General features: G+C 44.1%; 1 protein-coding gene across 1 annotated transcript in view; it reads right to left on the bottom strand.

Annotated features, from left to right (window-relative positions):
- Window positions 1-21,852, bottom strand: part of mrps9 (mitochondrial ribosomal protein S9) — a 152,129-nt gene that overhangs the window by 52,629 nt on the left and 77,648 nt on the right. The window contains exon 6 of the mRNA XM_085998976.1: window positions 687-772. Coding sequence (XP_085855102.1) covers window positions 687-772 — 86 coding nt within the window. The remainder of the gene's footprint in view (window positions 1-686; window positions 773-21,852) is intronic.

The raw sequence follows: 21,852 nt of genomic DNA, 5'->3' as shown, positions 1-21,852 counted from the left end.
TAATTCTTTTCCCATTTAAGAGTGAAAGAATAGAATTAGTAACTGAAACTGCCACTTGTTTAAAATAGCAGGATGTTTTTTAATTCTTGGTTTTCAAACTACTGTCCACCCCCTCTAGTTAGGGTATACAAATATGCTTGATATGTTAGTATAGTTAGTTTTAGCACACCTTCATTTAAATACTCTTCCACAGTGACCAACAACCTGCCAAAGAGAGGTTGTGGGTGGGCACTTCAGTTAATTTTAAGACTTTGCTAGAAAGAAAGACTTGCATTTCTATAGCTCCTTTCACAATCTCAGGACTTCTCAAAGAGCTTTACAGCCAATGAAGTACTTTTGAACTGTAGTCACGTTCGTAATGCAAGAAACACGGCAGCCAATTTCTGCATAGCAAGGTCCTACAAACAGCAATGTGATAATGATGAGATAATCTGTTTTGTGTGTTGGGTGAGTGATAAATATTAGCCAGGACACCGGGGAGAACTCCCCAGCTCTTCTTCGAAATAGTGTCATGGGATCTTTTACGTCCACTTGAGAGGGCAGACGAGGCCTTGGTTTAACGTCTCATCCATAAAACAGCACCTCCAACAGCGCAGCACTCCCTCAGTACTGCACTAGAGTGTCAGCCTAGATTTTTTTTTAATCTGTTCTCCTGTTCACATTCACTCTTGCAACCAGCAACTTACATTGGTTTGGTATCCAGAGAGAAGAGGTCTTTGGCCCTCAGCCGGTCTTCATATACCTGGATGTTTAGGAATTGTTCATAGGTATCCTAGAAAAATTAAATGAAAAGACTTTGTGAATTGTTGAGTTTTTTTTAATAAAAGGTGAAATTCTATTTCATGCATTATAACAATCAGCAATAAAACCAAGGTTTTATACAGTAGGACAATGCATCTTATATGCGAGAAGCCGGTGCTTTACTGAATAGAAATGCAAGAGCTGGTATATCTTCTGAGTTAAGTTTAGTATTTCAAGAAATTTAAAAGATCTTTCTTGACAAAACAGTAATGCAGGACCCAAGTATTGAAGGACCTGAATACTACACATCAAACAATTGTAGATATTGGATTGAGCATGTACACAACTAGTCAAGTATATACAATTACACTTGAAACCCATAAACATACAAACAGCGTGGGGATAATACAAAATCATTGACATTCACTACTTTGTACATAAGACATACCGTTTGCTCAAATTTCAAGGTTGCAGTAATAAAGCGACAGAGTTCAATCAATATCAAAAACTTTGATGAGGAAGGAGTCCTGAAGACAGAATTTTGTGAAGTGTCAATAGCTCTCAAATTCTGTACTCAGCAACAAATTAAATTAAATTTATACTATAATGCCCCACATAGCTATTTTCAGATTGGGCACTGCATCATAGAGCGCTGGCTGGGTGAGGTATATACCCCCTAATTATCGACCAAGGAACACGCCTGGTAACATGGTGAGAGTTCCATTACCACCCCCTCTTGCTTTGCACCATAATCCCTTTTGTCATTCAATCTCTCCTGCCTTCCACCCTATCACAGACCTTCCTTTTTGTTCTTTCCACCCCTCCCCCCTTTCCCTGCCTTTGTACTTGCTTAAAACCTGTTACATCTGTAACATTTTCCAATTCTGATGAAAGGTCATCGACCTGAAATGTTAACTCGGTCTCTCTCCACAGATGCCGCCTGACCTGCTGAGCATTTCCAACATTTTCTGTTTTTAATTACGCCTGGTAACTGGCTAGCAAACTGGTCAAGGAACTCATGTGTGATCATAATAGTGACCCCTGCTGGAGGAAAGTGTGAATGGACATAGGGTGAGGACAAGATCAGATTCAGCTGTGATGTCCTTCGCAGTGAGACAGCCTATCGACACTCACCGTCAAGTCTCACACATGGACAAGGTATTGGAATGCGAATGCCAACCATGGTACTGTACTCCAATAACGGAGAGGTCAAAACTAAAGAGAGAAGTTTTACAAAGACGTTTGCAGCTGCATTGGCCGGCGTTGGCCCGTGATTTGTGGTCAGTGGCGAAGCTAATGCGCTCACCGCTGACCTTGAAGAAAGCTGCCCACAGAAATCTTGTAATCTCTGTGGCGAGAAGTTTACCTTTCTCGACAAGCAATTGATTACAACGCTGTGTAATGGGAATCCCCAGTGAAGAGCTGTAGTGATGTCAATAAGCTGTCTAAGCAGCCAATCATATTGAAGAATTCTCACAGACAGCAATCCGTAAATGAAAAGCACTGAATTATCTGCACTTTTTAAAAATGTTACAGAGAGCAAAATAAAGATTGGGACATACACTGGAGTTAAGAGAGAAGCTGAAATATCATGAATAAACTTTTAATTTTTTTTATTTTAAATTGTAATTTTTATCATAATGGAGAAATCTGACACTCCACAAATATGAGGGCCAGAATGGTTGTTTAGCAGTCAATATGCTATTCCAACAAGGCTTAACATTTATTTAACAGCAATATTAGCGTGGAAAGCTCAAGTTTTCGTCAGTTCCACGGATTGCCGGTTATGGGTGGGGGTTCCACAGCGCAGCCTGTGTCGGAGCAGTGAATGACTGACTGCAACTTCAGGATTTCCACGTTTAGACGTGCATGCGCTAAATCCTGAAGTTACGGTCAGTTTCAGAGGCGAACGCCGACAGTTCACCGTCATTACTCTCTGCAAAATCCGGGCCATTATGTTTAGGTGCTAATATACAGCTATTTACCACATGTGGTTATTATTCATTTGCCTACTAAAATTTCTAATTCACCAATAAATAAAGCTTTCATGTATTAGCAAACAATGTTTAATGCATTTAAAAAAAAGAGGATTGGAAAAAGCACATTCAGTTATACTATCCAACTAATGCATCAGTAAGATGTAATTTTATCTTCAGACTGATAAGAGGTTACACAGTGGGGCACTGTGGAATAAATGTCATATTCCACTGTACTCTAATCTGTTTAGCCAACAAATGGGGTGAGAAAGTACTGTTAGGAATCAATTTAGCGACTTAAATTAATTGCTTTGAAAAGGTAAGAGACCCTTTAATGCATATCATGATGTTAAACCTATTCCTCCCTTCCCCTATACCAAAGGGATTGTGAGCATTCAATGTGTGCAAGGCTGTCCAGAGATTAGTTCAGGTCTGAGATACTGAAATGGCTCCAAGATTGATCAGTCTCCACATTCCCCCAACAACAACAACAACAACAAAAATCTGGCAAGAAATTCCTCTACAGACCACATTTAACCTATAGGTAAATTTATGTACCCACTATGGAATTGTCCGTGGGATAAAATGTTACACATGGAGGCATTTCTAGCTAATCATGATTTGCATCAGTGCACGGTGAACAGCACGGACATAAACTACCATGTATCTGTTCCTAGAATTGGCTGGGATGCTGCCAGAAATCTGTTAAAAAGTAAAATCTGATCAGGAATGAAAGGTCTATGAGGGAATAACTGTATGGCAGTGATCCAGCAATCAAGAAACGGCTGAAGACACTGGATACTGCAAAGGCTATGGGCCCTGACAACATTCCGGCAATAGTACTGAAGACTTGTGCTCCAGAACTAGCTGCGCCCCTAGCCAAGCTGTTCCAGTACAGCTACAACACTGGCATCTACCCGGCAATGTGGAAAATTGCCCAAGTATGTCCTGTCTACAAAAAGCAGGACAAATCCAACCCGGCCAATTACCGTCCCATCAGTCTACTCTCAATCATCAGCAAAGTGATGGAAGGTGTCGTCGACAGTGCTATCAAGCGGCACTCACTCAGCAATAACCTGCTAACTGACGCCCAGTTTGGGTTCCGCCAGGGCCACTCAGCTCCTGACCTCATTACAGCGCCTTGGTCCAAACATGGACAAAAGAGCTGAACTCAAGAGGTGAGGTGAGAGTGACTGCCCTTGACACCAAGGCAGCATTTGATCGAGTGTGGCATCAAGGAGCCCTAGCAAAACTGAAGTCAATGGGAATCAAGGGGAAAACTCTCCATTGGTTGGAATCATACCTAGCACAAAGGAAGTTGGCTGTGGTTGTTGGAGGTCATTCATCTCAATCACATGACATCACTGCAGGAGTTCCTCAGGGCAGTGTCCTAGGCCCAACCATCTTCAGCTGTTTCATCAATGACCTTCCCTCCATCATAAAGGTCAGAAGTGGGGATGTTCGCTGATGATTGCACACTGTTCAGCACCATTTGAGACTCGTCAGATACTGACGCAGTCCGTGTCCATATGCAGCAAGACCTGGACAACATTCAGACTTGGGCTGACAAGTGGCAAGTAACATTTGCACCACACAAGTGCCAGGCAATGACCATCTCCAACAAGCGAGACTCTAACCATCTCCCCTTGACATTCAATGGCATTACCATCGCTGAATCCCCCACTATCAACATCCTGGGGGTTACCATTGATCAGAAACTGAACTGGACCAGCCATATAAATACTGTGTCTACAAGAGCAGGCCAGAGGCTGGGAATTCTGCGGCGAGTGTCTCACGTCCTGACTCCCCAAAGCCTTTCCACCATCTACAAGGCACAAGTCAGGAGTGTGATGGAATACTCTCCACTTGCCTGGATGAGTGCAGCTCCAACAATACTCAAGAAGCTCGACACCATTCAGGATAAAGCAGCCCGCTTGACTGGCACTCCATCCACCACCTTCAACATTCACTCCCTCCACCACCGGCGCACTGTGGCTGCAGTGTGTACCATCTTCAAGATGCACTGCAGCAACTCGCCAAAGCTCTTTCAACAGCACCTTCCAAACCCGCGACCTCTACCACTTAGAAGGACAAGGGCAGCAGACGCATGGGAACATCACCACCTACAAGTTCCCCTCCAAGCCACACACCATCCTGACTTGGACCTGTATCGCTGTTCCTTAACTGTCGCTGGTCCAAAATCCTGGAACTCCCTTCCTAACAGCATTGTGGGTGTACCTACACCATATGGACTGCAGCAGTTCAAGGCGGCGGCTCACCACCATCTTCTCAAGGGCAATTAGGGATGGGCACTAAATACAGGCCTAGCCAGCGACGCCCACATCCCATCAATGAATAAAAAAAAATCACCTGGAAGAACTGTAACAGTAGTGTGATATCATGCTTTTGCTTGGGTGAAAGATATTTTGAAATGCAACAATGATGCCATTCACAGTTACTCAGAACAAAGTGGAACAGCTCGAACAATTCCATGGGAATTTCAAAAGGAGGAATTTAATGCAATTAACAAAAAAAACCTGAAGGATTTTAAATTCTTGATGCGTTGATTTAATCGTAGGAGTACCTGGGAATGGTAGCATAGTGGTAATGTTACTGGACTAGTAATCCGGAGGCCTGGACCAATAATCCGGAGACAAGAGTTCAAACCCCACGATGGCAGCTGGGGAATTTAAATTCAGTTAAATAAATCTGGAATAAAAAGCCAGTATTGGTAATGGTGACCATGTAATTACCGGATTGTTGTAAAAACCCATGTGGTTCACTGATGTCCTTTAGGGAAGGAAATCTGCCGTCCTTACCTGGTCTGGCCTATATGTGACTCCAGACCCACAGCAATGTGGTTGACTCTTAACTGCCCTCTGAAAGGCCACTCAAGGGCAATTAGGCATGGGCAATAAATGCTGGCCTTGCCAGCGACGCCCACATCCCGTTAAAAAAAAAGTAGCATGAATGCCAATCAGGCAGGTTACAGCATCTGAAAGTTACCAACATCAATATGCCTTCGTACCCTCCATTATTCTATCTGCAGTACTTAAAAAGAAAACATTCTAAATTAACCAATGTAAAAAGTTCTAACACAAAATTGTATAATCCAGTTAAAGGTAAAAGTAAATATATGGATGAGCACTTTTAATATGAAGTGGTCACCTCCACCTTAAATTTTTTAAAAATGAATTTCACCTCTCATTCAGATTTCCAGAATTAACTACGGAATAACTTAAGTTTAGCTGATGCCAGTTATGGGGCTAAAAACAATACAGATTAGCAGAAATCAACTGTTGGTGAAATTTCCCAAACGATGCATGGATGCAGTACAGGATCTGAAAAGATGCCAATGTATTGCTCACTGTGGAGCAATCCCTAACAGGCCATGCAGCTGACATTAACAGAGGTGCTCCCTGGTAAGCCTGGAGCCAGAAAATGGCAGCTCATCACAGAGGTACAGAAAATATATGAAATTACAAAATTCTTACCAAGTACCAGTATAAAAACAATTTCTATTTTACAAGAAACTGAAAGCTCCTCCTTTAACATCAATTTGCATTGATATAGTGCCTTTAATTTAGTAAAATGTCCCAAGTCGCTTCATAGGAGCGCATTCAGTCTTAAATCAACATTGAGCCACAGGAGGAGACATTAGGACACAGGAGGAGATATTGGCCCAGAAATTCCATTTGCAGGCCTCCCGCGGGTGAAGGGCTGCAATCTGGAAAAATCTGCGCCTGGACCGGAGGGATCCCGGGAGGCGCAGAGTTCCGTTGCTGGGTCCTCCAAACTGCCGGTGCGCAGGGCCCACGTATCCCAGAGGCGCAGGCGGTTCGCAGTGTCCCTGGGATCACGTGGGCCATGGGGAGCCAATCAGAGAAGGGAATCTCCATTCATACATTTGACAGGAAGACCTGTCAAATATATGAAGAGATCACCCCCAAAACATAGTAAAACATTAGTTAAAAAAAAACACATTTTTAAAATGACTTTAAATTACTTAAATTAAGTATTTTAAACAAAAATTTTAATTTTTGAAAAAAATAAAAGTTTTAACGGGGCTAAAAATAAACTTATCTTTCTTTAAAATATTTTTTAAATGATAAATCAGTGGAAATTAAAAAAAAAAACTTTTTCAACTCTTATCCTAGTAAAAACAGGCCTTGCGCCTGCTTTTACCAGGCGCAAGAATTGTAAGTGTTTTCTGCGGGCGGAGGGTCTCCAAAAAATGGAACACTCCACCGGCAGAGGCCCTGCTCCAGCGCAGCCGGAGGATCTGTCGGAAATGCCGGTTTCCAGCGAATGCCTAAAACCGGTATTTCCGTTGGCCCTACAGGTGAGTACATAGCGCGTACACACCCGTAGGGACCGGAATTTCTGACTCACTAGGACAGGTGACCAACAGCTTGGTCAAAGAGGTAGGGTTTAAGGAGCATCTTAGAGGATGAGAAGTGCAAAAACAGAGATGCCGCGATTTTGCCTGCGGAGGCTGGATTGCGGCAGGAGCGGTGGTTGGCGGGTCCCGCTCCCAGCTGCAGCCGCTCTGTGAAAGGATTTTACGTTGATTGGGCTCGTTAAGCCTGCCCTGCAAGGTTCCTGTCAAATTAAAAGGAAGGGGGTCTGATGATGTCATTTGATGATGCGCCATCAGCCGGTTTCCTTAAAGGGACCATGGCCACATTCATTTTGACAGTTGTTCTGTCAGTATTCTGCAGCATTGGGGTGCTGCAAACACTGACAAGCACTGCGCAAACCTGGACGACGAAGTGAACCTCGTTAAAAAAGTGGTAAAATAGAAATAGGCTGGCAAAATAGTAGTTAACAAGCGTTTAACAAGCATTCAACTATCTTAAATGACTCCCCCACCGCTTGGTGTCGGGTCTGTTCTGAATTTGCAGACCCGACAGTTTGGAAACTTACATGGAGGCGGGTTCGGAGCGGGCTCCCAACCCGCTGTCAATCATTTCCATTTTGACTGCGGCCCTGCCTCCAAACCTGCACTCTGAGCGCCAGCAAAATTCAGCCCAGAGGTTTAGGGAGGGAATTAATGAGCTTAGGGCCTAGAGAGCTGAAAGCACAGCTGCCAATTGTGGGGCAAAGGAAGTGAGGGATGCACAAGAGGCCAGAGTTGGAGGAAATAATTAAAGAATATGTATTGAAGAAAGAAGAATTGCTAATTTCCTAATGTTAATATTACTTTATCCGGTAGATTAAAAGGAACTCTGAAGCAGGAGAGGGGTAAGATGCAGGTTAATGTCAGAAGTGTAGTCCTTCCCCAGAAAAAAAGCCAATACAAAATTAAAATAATATGCAATACATCTTGTAATGGCCTTTTACATTATGGCATTGGCTTTGGTGCAGGTTTCCTATTTAACCAAAGCATAATGCTCGATACAAAAGACCAAGAAAAAAATGATAAATGCCCAAAAGGATTCCATTATTGGAGTACAATGTAGCACTAGGCTCCCTTCATCATGGCAAGTACCTGGTGGCTTGAACCGCTACAAAGGTAGATTGATTGTTTGTCTTAATTTAGAAACATAGAAGATAGGAGCAGGAGTAGGCCATTCGGCCCCTCGAGCCTGCTCCGCCATTCAATGCGATCATGGCTGATCATCCAAATTCAGTACCCGGTCCCTGCTTTCTCCCCATACCCCTTGATCCCTTTAGCCTTAAGAAATATATCCAACTCCTTCTTGAATATATTTAATGTATTGGCCTCTACTGCCTTCTGTGGTAGAGAATTCCACAGGTTCACCATTCTCTGGGTGAAGAAATTCCTCCTCATTTCAGTCCTAAATGGCCTACCCCTTATCCTTAGACTGTGACCCCTGGTTCTGGACTCCCCGACCATCGGGAACATCCTTCCTGCATCTAGTCTGTCCAGTCCTGTCAGAATTTTATAAATTTCAATGAGATTCCCTCTCATTCTTCTAAACTCCAGTGAGTACAAGCCCAGTCGACCCAATCTCTCCTCATACGTCATTCCTGCCATCCCAGGTATCAGCCTGGTGAATCTTCGCTGAACTCCCTCCATGGCAAGAACATCCTTCCTCAGATAAGGCGACCAAAACTGCACACAATACTCAAGATGTGGTCTCACCAAGGCCCTGTACAACTGCAGCAAGACATCCTTGTTCCTGTACTCAAACCCTCTCGCTACAAAGGCCAACATGCCATTTGCCTTTTTAACCGCCTGCTGCACCTGCATGCTTACCTTCAGCGACTGGTGCACAAGGACACCCAGGTCGCGTTGCACTTCCCCTTCTCCCAATCTATTGCCATTCAGATAATAATCTGCCTTCTTCCTGTTTTTGCCACCAAAGTGGATAACCTCGCATTTATCCACGTTATATTGCATCTGCTATGCTTTTGCCCAATCAATAAACCTGTCCAAATCATCCTGGAGTTTCTCAGCATCCTCCTCACAGCACACACACCCACCCAGCTTTGTGTCGTCTGCAAATTTGGAGATATTACATCTGGTTCCCTCGTCTAGATCATTAATATACGAGATTAATCTGTTTTTATTATTGTCTCCTGGCAGGAAAGTAAGTGAGGTAACAAAGGGCAGACCAACTTTGTGTATCTATGTTTGTTTGGGGCGGGGGCAGGGAAAGTTTGCACCAGGGATCCAAGGCAAAAAAAAGTGTACGAGATCCTGATGCTTTTTTTTCCCATTTGTGCTTCAGCCTCAGTATTTAAATTCTGGACTCTCTAATCTATCCCAAATATTTATAAGTCAGTGAATGGTCTTAACTCAAAGCTCAAGGAATAGAGTTTGGTAGATTTACTTGTAGAATGGCATTGTTTCATCTGGAGAAACAATTTCAAATCCCAACCTTAGCTGATGTTTGAATTCAGCTACCCTCCACAAACACGTTTCACTAGTTTTCAGCTGGGTAGTCAGGTGAAGTGGCTTGAGGTGGCCATGCGCCATAACTTAAGAGGGAGGATTTGTCAGGAATGCAAAGCTTTGCTTCTGTTGGCTGCTTCAGAATGGCAGCAAATATCCATCGAGAAGTCAGTATTCAAGACTGTTCCATCATCCTGGTTAAAAGGGAGAGAATTGATGTGGTGATGTAATGAAGAGGCTAGAGGAAAATAAAGTATAGTATGCACCACATACTGTCCACACTGATCATGAGCAGCCACCTATATCAGGCAAATGGTGCTAAATTGAAGTAAATTTCAAAGATGTCACTAATAACACATTAAGTGCGTTGGCTATTTCAGGCAGCAGTGGATCGAACAGTTATCACTGTTGTGATACTGGAGTACATGGCCAGAAGATATGGGAGGTAGAAGCTTTGTCATGTTAATGTTTACAAGTTGCCCAGGACCCAGCACAAATGTTGTGGCTGGAATCCACCTTCATGATGCTATCCTCTCTCCTGATGACAGCTCATGTTACTTTTTCAGCCAGCACCTCAGATGCCTGATTATGTGGGCAACAGCATACTGGTCCAGGCTGCCCATGTACCTGCAATGGTGAAGAGTCTGCCCAGGACTGAGAAGCTTAGATAAAGGCTACCTCAGTCCCAATATCTCAGTGCAGCTGAGTGCCACTGCTGTCACTGGTCCTTAGCCATCACCTTTGTGCAGCACCAGGATAGGTTTAAGAACAGCACTGAGAGGCACCAGAAGTAGGTAGGGAGGTAGTAGTATCACTTGCTGTAAATATGTAAGTGCACAGTCAAACCACTTTCTGATATGAAGTCAGTCTGTTCTTTGTATTTTGTGCTTTAGAAAATGTTTGGAGGTCTGCTTATAATAGGAGACAGAGTTTCTGTTATGGCACCTTCGTGAATCATTGCTTCCTTAAGCAGAAGTTATTTAAGATAACATCGAGGGAGCAGTGCAGTGCATTGGCTCATTTCCTCTTTCTCCTGTTCTGTGGAAAGATTTTTCTAATCACTTAAGTCAAAGCTAGTTTCAGACAAGGTTTGTAGGCATTCAAAGTCTGAGCTCACCACTTTCTAGCTTGACAAGTCATGCTGATCACTTATTTTTGTTTGCTACTGGCATAACTTAAGTTAGGTGCAACTTTGGTACAAATGGCAGAATTTCTGGGAAAGCAGCTTTTGCCTTCATTATCTTGTCATTTGCATGCAGCATTTTAGGGGTGGGTGCATCTTCAGCCAGCAGCCAAATTTACCAGAATTTAGAGTGTATTAAAATGGTGTAAATCTAGTGCATCTGACTTAGGCACCAAATTCCATTTCCTACACTCAAATTGCACGGAAAAACACAATTGGAATTTTGGCCCACGGTTCCTTGCTCAAATAGAAAGAACAAGCTTGTTAGTGTTTAACATTTTATTACGTCCTCAGTACTTCACAATTAATTAATAGCAAAAAATAACAGTCAAAATACTTGATAGGCTGATGATTCTTGGTGAGCAGAAGAGTTAAGATTAAGTATTCCGTAATAATCAATGATTGCTCATCTAATTAAATACATGAACAAAACATCCCATTTTTATTTCTCTTTAAAGGAAATAGAATTACCATCAATTGAAGGGATTCATTCACAGGAGTCAGTCATTCAGTGCTCTCCTTCCCAAGTAATGAATCAAAATCAAGTATTGGAAACAAGATATGGTATAAAAGTACTCAAGTTATCATTTCTTACACAATGCCCAATTACCATCTACTTAAGCCAGCTTTAAAAAAAATGAACATAGCCTTGTATAATCTGATGTTATAATGTTTAAATACATTTTGCAGTGAAACAATTAGTGAATAATCAGCAATAGTTTTGCTGTTCCACTCCCACCCCACTCTGAATGATTATGAGAAGGGAGGCAATGCAGAGGAATTTGAAGTCCAGTACTAAACTGTTAAAATTCTCTCCTCTTCAAGTAAATTTAATTTCGGACATTCCATTCCGCAGAGTACTTCACTTTAAAAATTATTTTTAAAATAATTCAAAATACACAGAAAGCAGGGAAAACAGCTAATCTAAGATACAGTTTGAAAGTTTAAATGATGATTGAATGGAAAGTTAAGCATAATTTTCCAGATATGCATGGTGTTCTGCCCATCCATGTGAGGAGCTGACAGTGCCACATTTCAGCTACATCATCCTCTCCGACAGCTAAAATGCGGTGTTGTATCCTCTTCAGAGAAAATTTGTGTCTGCACTATGAAGCGTTGTACATTATTTCTTGCCACTGCAGGGGTTCAAGTCCATATGGAACCTTCACAAATATTACCACAGATCAAACAGGCAGCATTTCAAGGCAGATTTGACATACCTATTTAAATGAACAGCAGGGGGCCTTGAGCTGCCTCAGGCTGTAGAGGAATAAAACTCTGCGGAGAAGCCTTCGCTGCAGTCCCATTACTCAGCAAAGGCACTTTCTGCATTTATCATTCATTTCATTTCAGCTAGGGCAATAAGCTCATTTGCCCAAGGTCAATGAAGAGTGAAAGGGTTTCAAGAAATTAATGCGCCTGACAAGCCGAGATTTTGTCTTGTAGCTCTCCTCAGAAACTACAGAAGACCCAAAGTGAATTCCTACTGTGCCTAAAGGTTCAAAACCTGTGTTTTAATACAGCTACAGACAGCATTCTGTAAGATTTTGAATGTTAATGTTGTTAAATGGGATCTGACAGTCATCACCCAATGTAACGCTGCAGATCATAACCATCAATGAACTTAAACTAATCTCATTTATGCACTCACTAATGGCCTAAATCACAGCTCTTAACCCTCAGAAAAACAGTTTCAAAATAAATCTGAGGATGGGTTATAATCACTGATGGCTGAGGGTGACAAACAAAAATTGGCTCTAGTTTGTAACCCACATCTGCCGCATAAAACAGCCCCAGTTTACCATCTGAGTAGCCCAAATTGTAAGAAACGTAAATACCACCACACTAATCAGTTCTTTAACCCCAAGTACTGAAAGGATTTTATCTTTCTAAGTATAGATTGCTTTTACTGTATCTATGCAATAATATTCATTAAACATTTGCAAAGAAAAAAAATAATTGTACAGTATAGAGCTGGCTAACATTTTTCCTAGTATTCATATCACTTTATTTTGGCGCAAGAATGCTTTGCAAAACAAACATATCTGGGTTATTCTATGCCTTTTTCCTGTGCAATTCTCACTGATCAAAAGCAGTTTAAAAATCTTAATATTCAGCATTATCCCCCAACACTGAAAATGATGCAGCCCTTAGCCAACTGGTTAACATCTGGAAATGAGAAAGGGTTTGGCAAGAGTCGGTAAAATAAAGCCAAATTAATGCAACCGAGTAATTTGAACACTTAGATCGAGAAAGCACCGCTTCGTTTTCTACACAAACCTGTATACCAAGCAAAATTTATAGATTGCCAACTACTTTCCATGCTATTGTGGGCTCACCTTTTCTTTTACTAAATTGCATGATTACTTTTATATCCCGTTAGGATGCCTGCATTAACACAGTACAATAAAATGCTTATGATACAGGATATTAGTCACGAAGGAAGCAGGTATCTCTTGCGGCTTTGAATTTGTTAAAACGTGCAGCATACAGAGTCACCGAATGGACACAACCATATTTTAAACTTTCAGTCAGTATCTTTAAGCTTTTCACAATAATGGATCAGATTTGGATTTTAGATACAAATTCATCAACAGCTTCATATTGGAGAACATCATTTACAGAGATTTTCCAAAAAATAGTTCTAGCTAGCTTCCATTAACCATTGGAAAATGGTTCTTTAGTAGCCCAAATCACTTATTTCCCCCACATTCTTTACACTACATTGTTCCTGTAAAACTTAAGTTTATTTAATAATTCTTACTGGACATGTTTTTGATTCAAATACATTAATATAATTTGAATTGCAGTCAGGGAGCACTATACAAACCTAATATTTTAATTATTAAAGCGTGCAAGCCAATTGCAACTAATGGGATTAAAGTGGTCTATATGTTTCTAAATTGTTTATTGTAAGTACATGCATGAGAAATAGAGCCATAAGTACAAATACATGCTGAAACAAATGCCAGGGCTACACCCAGTAATACATTCTCTAGCACCTTATTTTGTAGAATACATATATAATGTTAGCCCTTACCTCCAGCACTGTGACAATAGGAAATTATGGATGTGATATTTTAAAATGCATATCAAAGCAGACATCAGGTACTAGCGGGATAATTTGCAGAAAGGGTTTCCACGTTCAGATACCAGGATGTGTAAATGACATATGGAAGAGAGATGTCTCAAAATGGGATATAAAGAGTGTAGTTCAAGTGGTTTATGAACATCATCTTTACCCTGGGTTAGTGTTAAAACTTTATAACACAGTCTTAGATAGAGATATTTATTTATTCATTTAATGAAGATCATAATAAAGAGAGAAAGTATGTGAGAAAGAACATGCAAGAGAGCAAGAGAAAAGAGAGAAAAGAGCGAGACAGAGAGAGAGCAAAAGAGAAAGAGGAAAGCTACAGAGAAGGGAAAGACAGAAGAGAGCGCACGTGAGCCAAAGTACATCTTTATCAAATATATATCGTTGATGTTGTAGGTAAAGGAAGTAGGTGAGAACATTGCAGATGACCTAACTATAATCTTCCAAAGTTCTCTCGATTCAGGAACCGTTCCTTTAGTTTGGAAAATTGCGCATGTCACTCTGCTATTTAAGAAACGTGAGAGAGAGAAACCAGTTAGTCTAACATCTGTTGTTGGGATATTACTAGAGTCTATAATTAAGGATAGAGTGACTGAACACCTTGAAAATTTTCAGCTGATCAGAGAGCCAGCATGGATTTGTAAAGGGTAGGTCATGTCTGAGAAACCTGATTGAATTTTTTGAAGAGGTGACTAAAGTAGTGGACAAGGAATGTTGATAGATATTATTTATATGGACTTCCAGAAGGCATTTGATAAAGTCCCTTATAAGAAACTGTTAGCTAAAGTTGAAGCTCATGGAATTGAAGGCAAATTATTGATCTGGTTAGGAAATTGGCTGAGCGGCAGGAGATAGAGAGTAGGGATAATGGGCAGGTACTCTAATAGGCAGGATGTGACTAGTGGTGTCCCGCAAGGATCTGTGCTGGGGCCTCAACTATTCACCATATTTATTAACGACTTAGATGATGGCCTAGAAAGCCACATATCCAAGTTTGCCGATGACACAAAGATAGGTGGCATTGTAAGCAGTATAGATGGAAGCATAAAACTACAAAGAGATATTAATAGATTAAGCGAATGGGCTAAACTATGGCAAATGGATTTCAATGTAGGCAAATGTGAGGTCATCCACTTTGGACATAAAAAAGGATAGAACAGAGTACTTTCTAAATGGTGAAAAGCTAGAAACAGTGGAGGTCCAAAGAGACTTGGGGGGGGTCCAGGTACATAGATCATTAAAATGTCATGAACATGTACAGAAAATAATCAAAAAGGCTAAAGGAATGCTGGCCTTTATATCTAGAGGATTAGAATACAAGCGGGTAGAAGTTATGCTGCAGCTATACAAAGCCCTGGTTAGACCACACCTGGAGTACTGTGAGCAGTTCTGGGCACCACACCTTAGGAAGGATATATTGGCCTTGGAGGGAGTGCAACGCAGATTTACCAGAATGATACCTGGACTTCAAGGGTTATATTACGAGGAGGGATTACACAAACTAGGGTTGTATTCCCTGGAATTTAGAAGGTTAAGGGGTGATTTGATTGAAATTATCAAGATATTAAGGGGAACTGATACGGTAGATAGAGAGAAACTATTTCCACTGGTTGGGGAGTCTAGGACTAGGGGGCACAGTCTAAAAATTAGAGCCAGGCCTTTCAGGAGTGAAGTTAGGAAACACTTCTACACACAAAGGGTAGAAGTTTGGAACACTCTTCCACAAATGGCATTTGTTGCTGGGTCAGTTGTTAATTTTAAATCTGAGATTGACAGATTTCTTTTAAACAAAGGTATTAAGGGATATGGGGCAAAGGTGGGTCTATGGAGTTTGGTCACAGATCAGCCATGATCTCATTGAATGGCAGAACAGGCTCGAGGGGCTCAATGGCCTTCTCATGTTCCTATGTTCTAAAAAGAAATCTAATCTATATATATAAATCGGTACTTCTGTCATTCTGTCTGTCATCGCGTGTGCGTCTGGCGGGCTATGCGCTCGAAAGTTACAGGGCGTACCTACGTGCGCGTTACCTCCAAAGAAAGCTTACGCTTCCGAGACGGTTTTAAGCGTATTTACGTTTCGGCCGGGCTAAAATCGCGCCCGCGGTATCCCAAAAACCTTCAACATTCCGCTCATTAGCATCTCATTATCCGCTCATTAGCGACAGAGTGGCCTCGAGGTCGACCAATCGTACGGCGGCTTGCTGCCGCGTGCGGCCGGGCCCTCCTACGGTCGAGTGACGGGACGATTGACCAATCCTACGCTTTGGTGACCTGATGGTCGACCAATCGGTGCGTGTGTGGGCGGGCCTTATCGTTCTGAACCAAGGTGAGTAGCCGCCATCTTGCTTCCATTCTTTTTCCTGCTTTCTGCGTCTTTCTTTTCAAATATACATTTCCAGCAAAATAAAATTCAATTTATTAAATTCTTTTAAAATAAATCACTCATTTGTAAATATTTTATCTAACCTGAACATTCTTTTTCCTACCTTTGCCCGTTTTTTTCTTAGGCCTGAAAGCCTGGGCCTTTCTTGCCCAGCCAGGCCCGAGCTAGGTAACTGGGCTGCTGCTAAGCTCCTCACCCCCCCGCCCCCCGCTGTCACGTTACCCGGGGCAATGGCGTCAGCCACGAGGGTCAGGGTGCGCGCGCAGCAGGAGCAGGTGAGACTCTGTTTCGCGCTAGGCTCGGGCGCGGGGGGGGGGGCGGGGCTCTCGAGAGTGCGGATCGGGTTACCCTGGCAACGGGAGTGCGGGCCGGCTGGGGCTTGGAGAGCGGGGCGGGGCGGCTGCGAGAGCGGGGCTCTCGGGAGTGCGGGGCAGCAGGGTTACCCCGGCAACCGGGCGTGGCCGTGGCTGTCTCTCAGCCTCAAGCCCTCCCTTCCTCCCTCCCCCCCCACTTCCCCTCCCTCCCCCTCCATTCCCCCCTCCCCCTTCCCCCCTCCCTTCCCCTCCCCCCCTTCCCCTTCCTCCCTTCCCCCACTCCCCCCGCCCTCCCTTCCGCCCCTCCCCTTCCTCCCTCCCTTCCCCCACTCCCCCCCACCCTCCCTTCCCCCTCCCCCTTCTTCCCCTCCCCCCTTCCCCTTCCTCCCTCCCTTCCCCCACTCCCCCCCTTCGCCTTCCTCCCTCCCTTCCCCTCCCCCCTCCTCCCTTCCCCCACCCCCCCGCCCTCCCTTCCCCCCCCACGCCCTCCCTTCCCCCCTCTCCCCCCCGCCCTCCCTTCCCCCGCCCTCCCTTCCCCCCCCACTCCCCCCCGCCCTCCCTTCCCCCCCCACTCCCCCCCGCCCTCCCTTCCCCCCCTCCCCCCACTCCCCCCCGCCCTCCCTTCCCCCCTCCCCCTTCTTCCTCTCCCCCTTCCTCCCTCCCCCCACTCCCCTCTGCCCCCCCTCCCTTCCTCCCTCCCCTCCCTTCCCCCCCTCCACCCTCCATCCCCCCCTCCCTTCCCCCCCTCCGCCCTCCCTCCCTCCTCCCCTTCCCCCCCTCCCCCCCCTCCGGCCTCCCCTTTCCCCCCTCCCCCCTCCATTCCCCTCTCCCTCCCCCCCGCCCTCCCTTCCCCTTCCTCCCCTCCCTCCCTTCCCCCGCCCTCCCTTTCCCCCGCCCTCCCCCCCTCCCTTCCTCCCTCCCTCCACCCTCCCTTTCCCCCCCCTCCCCTCCGCCCTCCCTTCCCCCTCCGCCCTCCCTTCCCCCCTCCTCCCTCCCTCCCTTCCCCACCCCTCCCCTCCCCGCCCTCCCCTCCCTGCCCTCCCTTCCCCCCCTCCCCTCCCTCCCTTTCCCCCCCTCCCCCCCGCCGCCTCCCTTTCCCCCCTCCGCCCTCCCTTCCCCCCCTCCCTTCCCCCCCGCCCGCCGTTCCCCCCCCTTCCTCCCCCCCTCCCCTTCCCCCCTTCCCTTCCCCCCTTCCCCTCTTCCCTTCCCCTTTTCCCTTCCCCCCCTCCCCTCTTCCCTTCCCCCCTCCCCTTCTCCCTTCCCCCCTCCCCTTCCTCCCCCCTCTTCCCCCCCTCCCCTCCCGTTCCCCCCTCCCCTCCCTCCCTCCTCTTCTTCCCCCCCTTCCCCCCAGTCGCTCTCTCTCTCTCTCTCTCCACCCCCCACCCCCCCAGTCGCTCTCTCTCTCTCTCTTCCAACAACAACATGCCCTCGAAAAAGCCTCGGCACCGCCGGGCACTTCAGCTAGTAAAGTAATGAATTAGGGAACAAGTCGACAGTTGTCTGACCACAATTGTGCAAAAGTGCATTAGTTGCCACTATATCATGACTTCTTATTGAAGAGCTAAGTAATTCATACTAGTGTATTACATTTAACAGATAGCTCTCGGTGAATTCTAAAGTGATATTCCAATTAAAGAGTTTGCTCTCTCAGTTTAGAATGCCAGAAATTCCAAAAAGAAACAGACTTTATTTAATATCTTTAAATTCACTCATAGTAGTTTTATACTTTTCAAAAGGAATTTTTTTTTAGTTTTATTTCTGTTTGAAGCTAACCGTAATGTCGTGTGATGTAGGACAAAGTATTATTGATTTTCTGACCGAGGAGCAGAAGGTATATTGGATTTGTGACACAAGACCCATAATATTACCAGTGTCTTTTTAAAAACAAATTACAAGGTATAAATTTCCTGGTTGTATTGTAAGTCTACTTAATGATTTGCAGAGATAAAGTATCTAGTATAAAGAACTGAACCAGGATGCAGTATAATTCTGGGTTTGGAACTCGTACACATGAGAGATCAAAAGAGCAATAAGGCATCACATAAATCTGTGTAATTTACTTCACTCTAAATCCTTCATGGTTTATAATGCATTTACAGGTTACTTTAACATGTTTTGCTTTATAAATATCATGTGAGTGAACTGCGTCTGTGATGAAACAGTTAATGTACAAAATATATACAGCATAGATGCCCGTCTTTATTTCCTCTTCCCTGGGGAAACTACAACTGAAAAATGGTGCAAAATGTGTGTAAAAGGAGAATATTAGAATTTTACTGGGGTGGGGGGGGGGGGGGGGGGGGGGCAAGGGTGGTAGGGACAAAGAGACAGACAGAGAGCCAGGGTGGGGGGCAAGGGTGGTAGGGACAAAGAGACAGACAGACAGAGAGCCGGGTGGGCGGCAATGTAACATGGCAACGACCAGAGAGCATGCACTTATTCTTTACCAGTCATTGCCCTTTGAAAAAATATGAAATATGCGGTCTTTTACAAAGTAAATGCACAGACAAAAACCACATCAGCCCAAACACTAATCCTTGCCAACCTGTACAGGGAAAGTGGTGGTAAGAAAAACAGCTGCAACTTAGGGTCAAATACTGTTTTACTCCAGTAGATCAGCAGGAAATGCACTAAGGTACAAACATATTCAATGACACAAATACTGCATGAATGTAAGCAGTTTTCAAACCTAGTTTTTATAACCCCCCCACCCTAGAAAATACAGGCGAAAACTTCCATCAAGTTCCATTTTACCTGATTTGTTTAAACCAAAATGTAAGTTTGCATCAGAAAAAGGTTTGAACATACACTAGTAACACTTTTTAGCTCAGTATTGTTTTCACAAGGCTAGGAAGGGCACTGGTCTTTTCCATTCAACCTGTGCAATTTTACTGAACCCAGTGACTCAAAGATGGTACGGCAGATATGTCAGCTTGTTGATTAGTTGCCACTTGATGGCTTAGTTAATTGGATAACTGTCTAACCCAGGAGCGCCTCTATAGAAATTTGGACATAAATAATTTCAGAAACTGTTTTTGTGCCAATATTGGGTAGAACAACAACAAAACCATCACAATTTGTTCCCAATGTTCAAAGACTTCAGCCATCAAACTACTCTAGCCAGCACAGAACTGCAGCACACAATGACACTTGCTTCTTCAATAGACTGAACTTTTCAGGTACAGACAATATTTCATACTTTTAAAGTTCAAAAAACATTTGAAATTTGACTTTTTTTTGACACACAGGTTTAAAATATCCCATTTGAAATAAGATTTAAGCTATCAAATAAACAATAAACTGATGAATATTTCAGTTAACTCAGTTTTTTAACAAAGCCAGGTAGTTAATGATTATCTTACTCCAAGGCTTTTAATTTTCATTTATGCTGACACCCTGTTGGGGATGTATATGGCAGGGGCGGGTGGTAAAGAGAGAAGAAAACAGATACGAATTGGGGAGAAATATCAAGTCAAAAAGTGACAAAAAACAGTAGAAATTTGATATATACTGAAGTTTAAAAAAAATTATATTGTAAAACATCACACTAAGCAACTGCATTATAGTGATATACTAGCAGGGGGGACCCGGCGTTGCCAGGGCAGTTTAGAGGGCGGCGCGGTTGACGGCCGGCGCGGTTGACGGCCGGCTGCTGCAGCTCCCGCGCTCTGTGTGTCGGGCCGCGTGGTTGACGGCCGCCAGTGCTGCTCCCCCGCTCTGTGTCTCGGGCCGAGCGGTTGTGAGGCCCGGCCCGAGGGACCCCAACTCACCTCTGGCGGGCCGACGCAGCTGCCCAGCTCGCCGTGGAGGAAAAGCAGGGGGGAAAATGGCAGCGAAGTTTCGGGAGGCTGCAGGATTAGGTCCCGCCCGTGACGCACCAATTGGTCAACCATCAGGTCACTGAACTGTAGGATTGGTCAACCATCACGTCACTCATAAGAACATAAGAAATAGGAGCAGGAGTAGGCCAATCGGCCCCTCGAGCTGCTCCGCCATTCAATAAGATCATAGCTGATCTGATCCTAACCGCCACTCCACTATCCCAGAACCATCTCCTGAATCTAACAGAATTAGACACACAAAATAGAGCAGGATCAGGCTACACGGCCCCTGGGCCCGCTCCGCTACCCACAGGGCCATGACCGATCCGATCCTAGACTCATGCCCAAATTCCTGCCCACTCCCCATAACCCTTTACTTCATGGAAACTGTCTATTTCTGTTTTAAATTTATGTAATGATGTAGCTTCTACAGCTTTTTGGGGCAGCATATTCCATGGACCTACCACCCTCTGAGTGAAGTAGTTCCTCATCTCAGTTTTGAAAGAGCAGCCCCTTATTCTAAGACTATGCCCCCTAGTTCTAGTTTCACCCATCATCGGGAACATCTTCCCCGCTTCCACCCGATCCAACCCCTTCACAATCTTATATGTTTCAATAAGATCGCCTCTCATTCTTCTGAACTCCAATGAGTAGAGTCCCAATCTACTCAAACTCTCCTCATATGTCCATCCCCTCATCCCCGGGATTAACCGAGTGAACCTTCTTTGTACTGACTCGAGAGCAAGTATGTCCTTTCTTAAGTATGGACACCAAAACTGTACGCAGTATTCCAGGTGCGGTCTCACCAATACCTTATACAACTGAAGCAATACCTCCCTATTTTTATATTCTATCCCCCTAGCAATGAAAGCCAACATTCCATTGGCCTTCTTAATCACTTGCTGCACCTGCATACTAACCTTTTGAGTTTCGTGCACCAGGACCCCCAGATCCCTTTGTACTTCAGTACTTTCCAGTTTCTTGCCATTAAGATAATAACTTGCTCTACGATTTTTCCTGCCAAAGTGCATAACCTCACACTTTCCAGTATTGTATTCCATCTGCCAAATCTCTGCCCACTTACTTAGCCTGTCTATGTCCCCTTGCAGGTTTTTTTATGTCCTCCTCACTCACTACTTTCCCTCCCATCTTAGTATCATCTGCAAACTTTGATATGTTACACTCGGTCCCCTCCTCCAAATCGTTAATATAGATTGTAAAGAGTTGGGGACCCAGCACTGACCCCTGCGGAACACCACTAGTTACTGATTGCCAGTCTGAGAATGAACCATTTATCCCAACTCTCTGCCTTCTGTTAGATAGCCAATCCTCTATCCATGCCAGAATATTACCCCCAATCCCGTGATTTTTTATCTTAAGCAATAATCTTTTGTGTGGCACCTTGTCAAATGCCTTTTGGAAGTCTAAATACACTACGTCCACTGGTTCCCCTTTATCCACCCTATACGTTA

Source organism: Somniosus microcephalus, chromosome 10 (assembly GCF_052327205.1).
Source record: "Somniosus microcephalus isolate GS21.2 chromosome 10, FLI_Smic_1.0, whole genome shotgun sequence".
NCBI classification, from domain to species: domain Eukaryota; kingdom Metazoa; phylum Chordata; class Chondrichthyes; order Squaliformes; family Somniosidae; genus Somniosus; species Somniosus microcephalus.
Note: the sequence above shows the minus strand (reverse complement) of the source record. Positions and strands in the feature narration are given on the sequence as shown.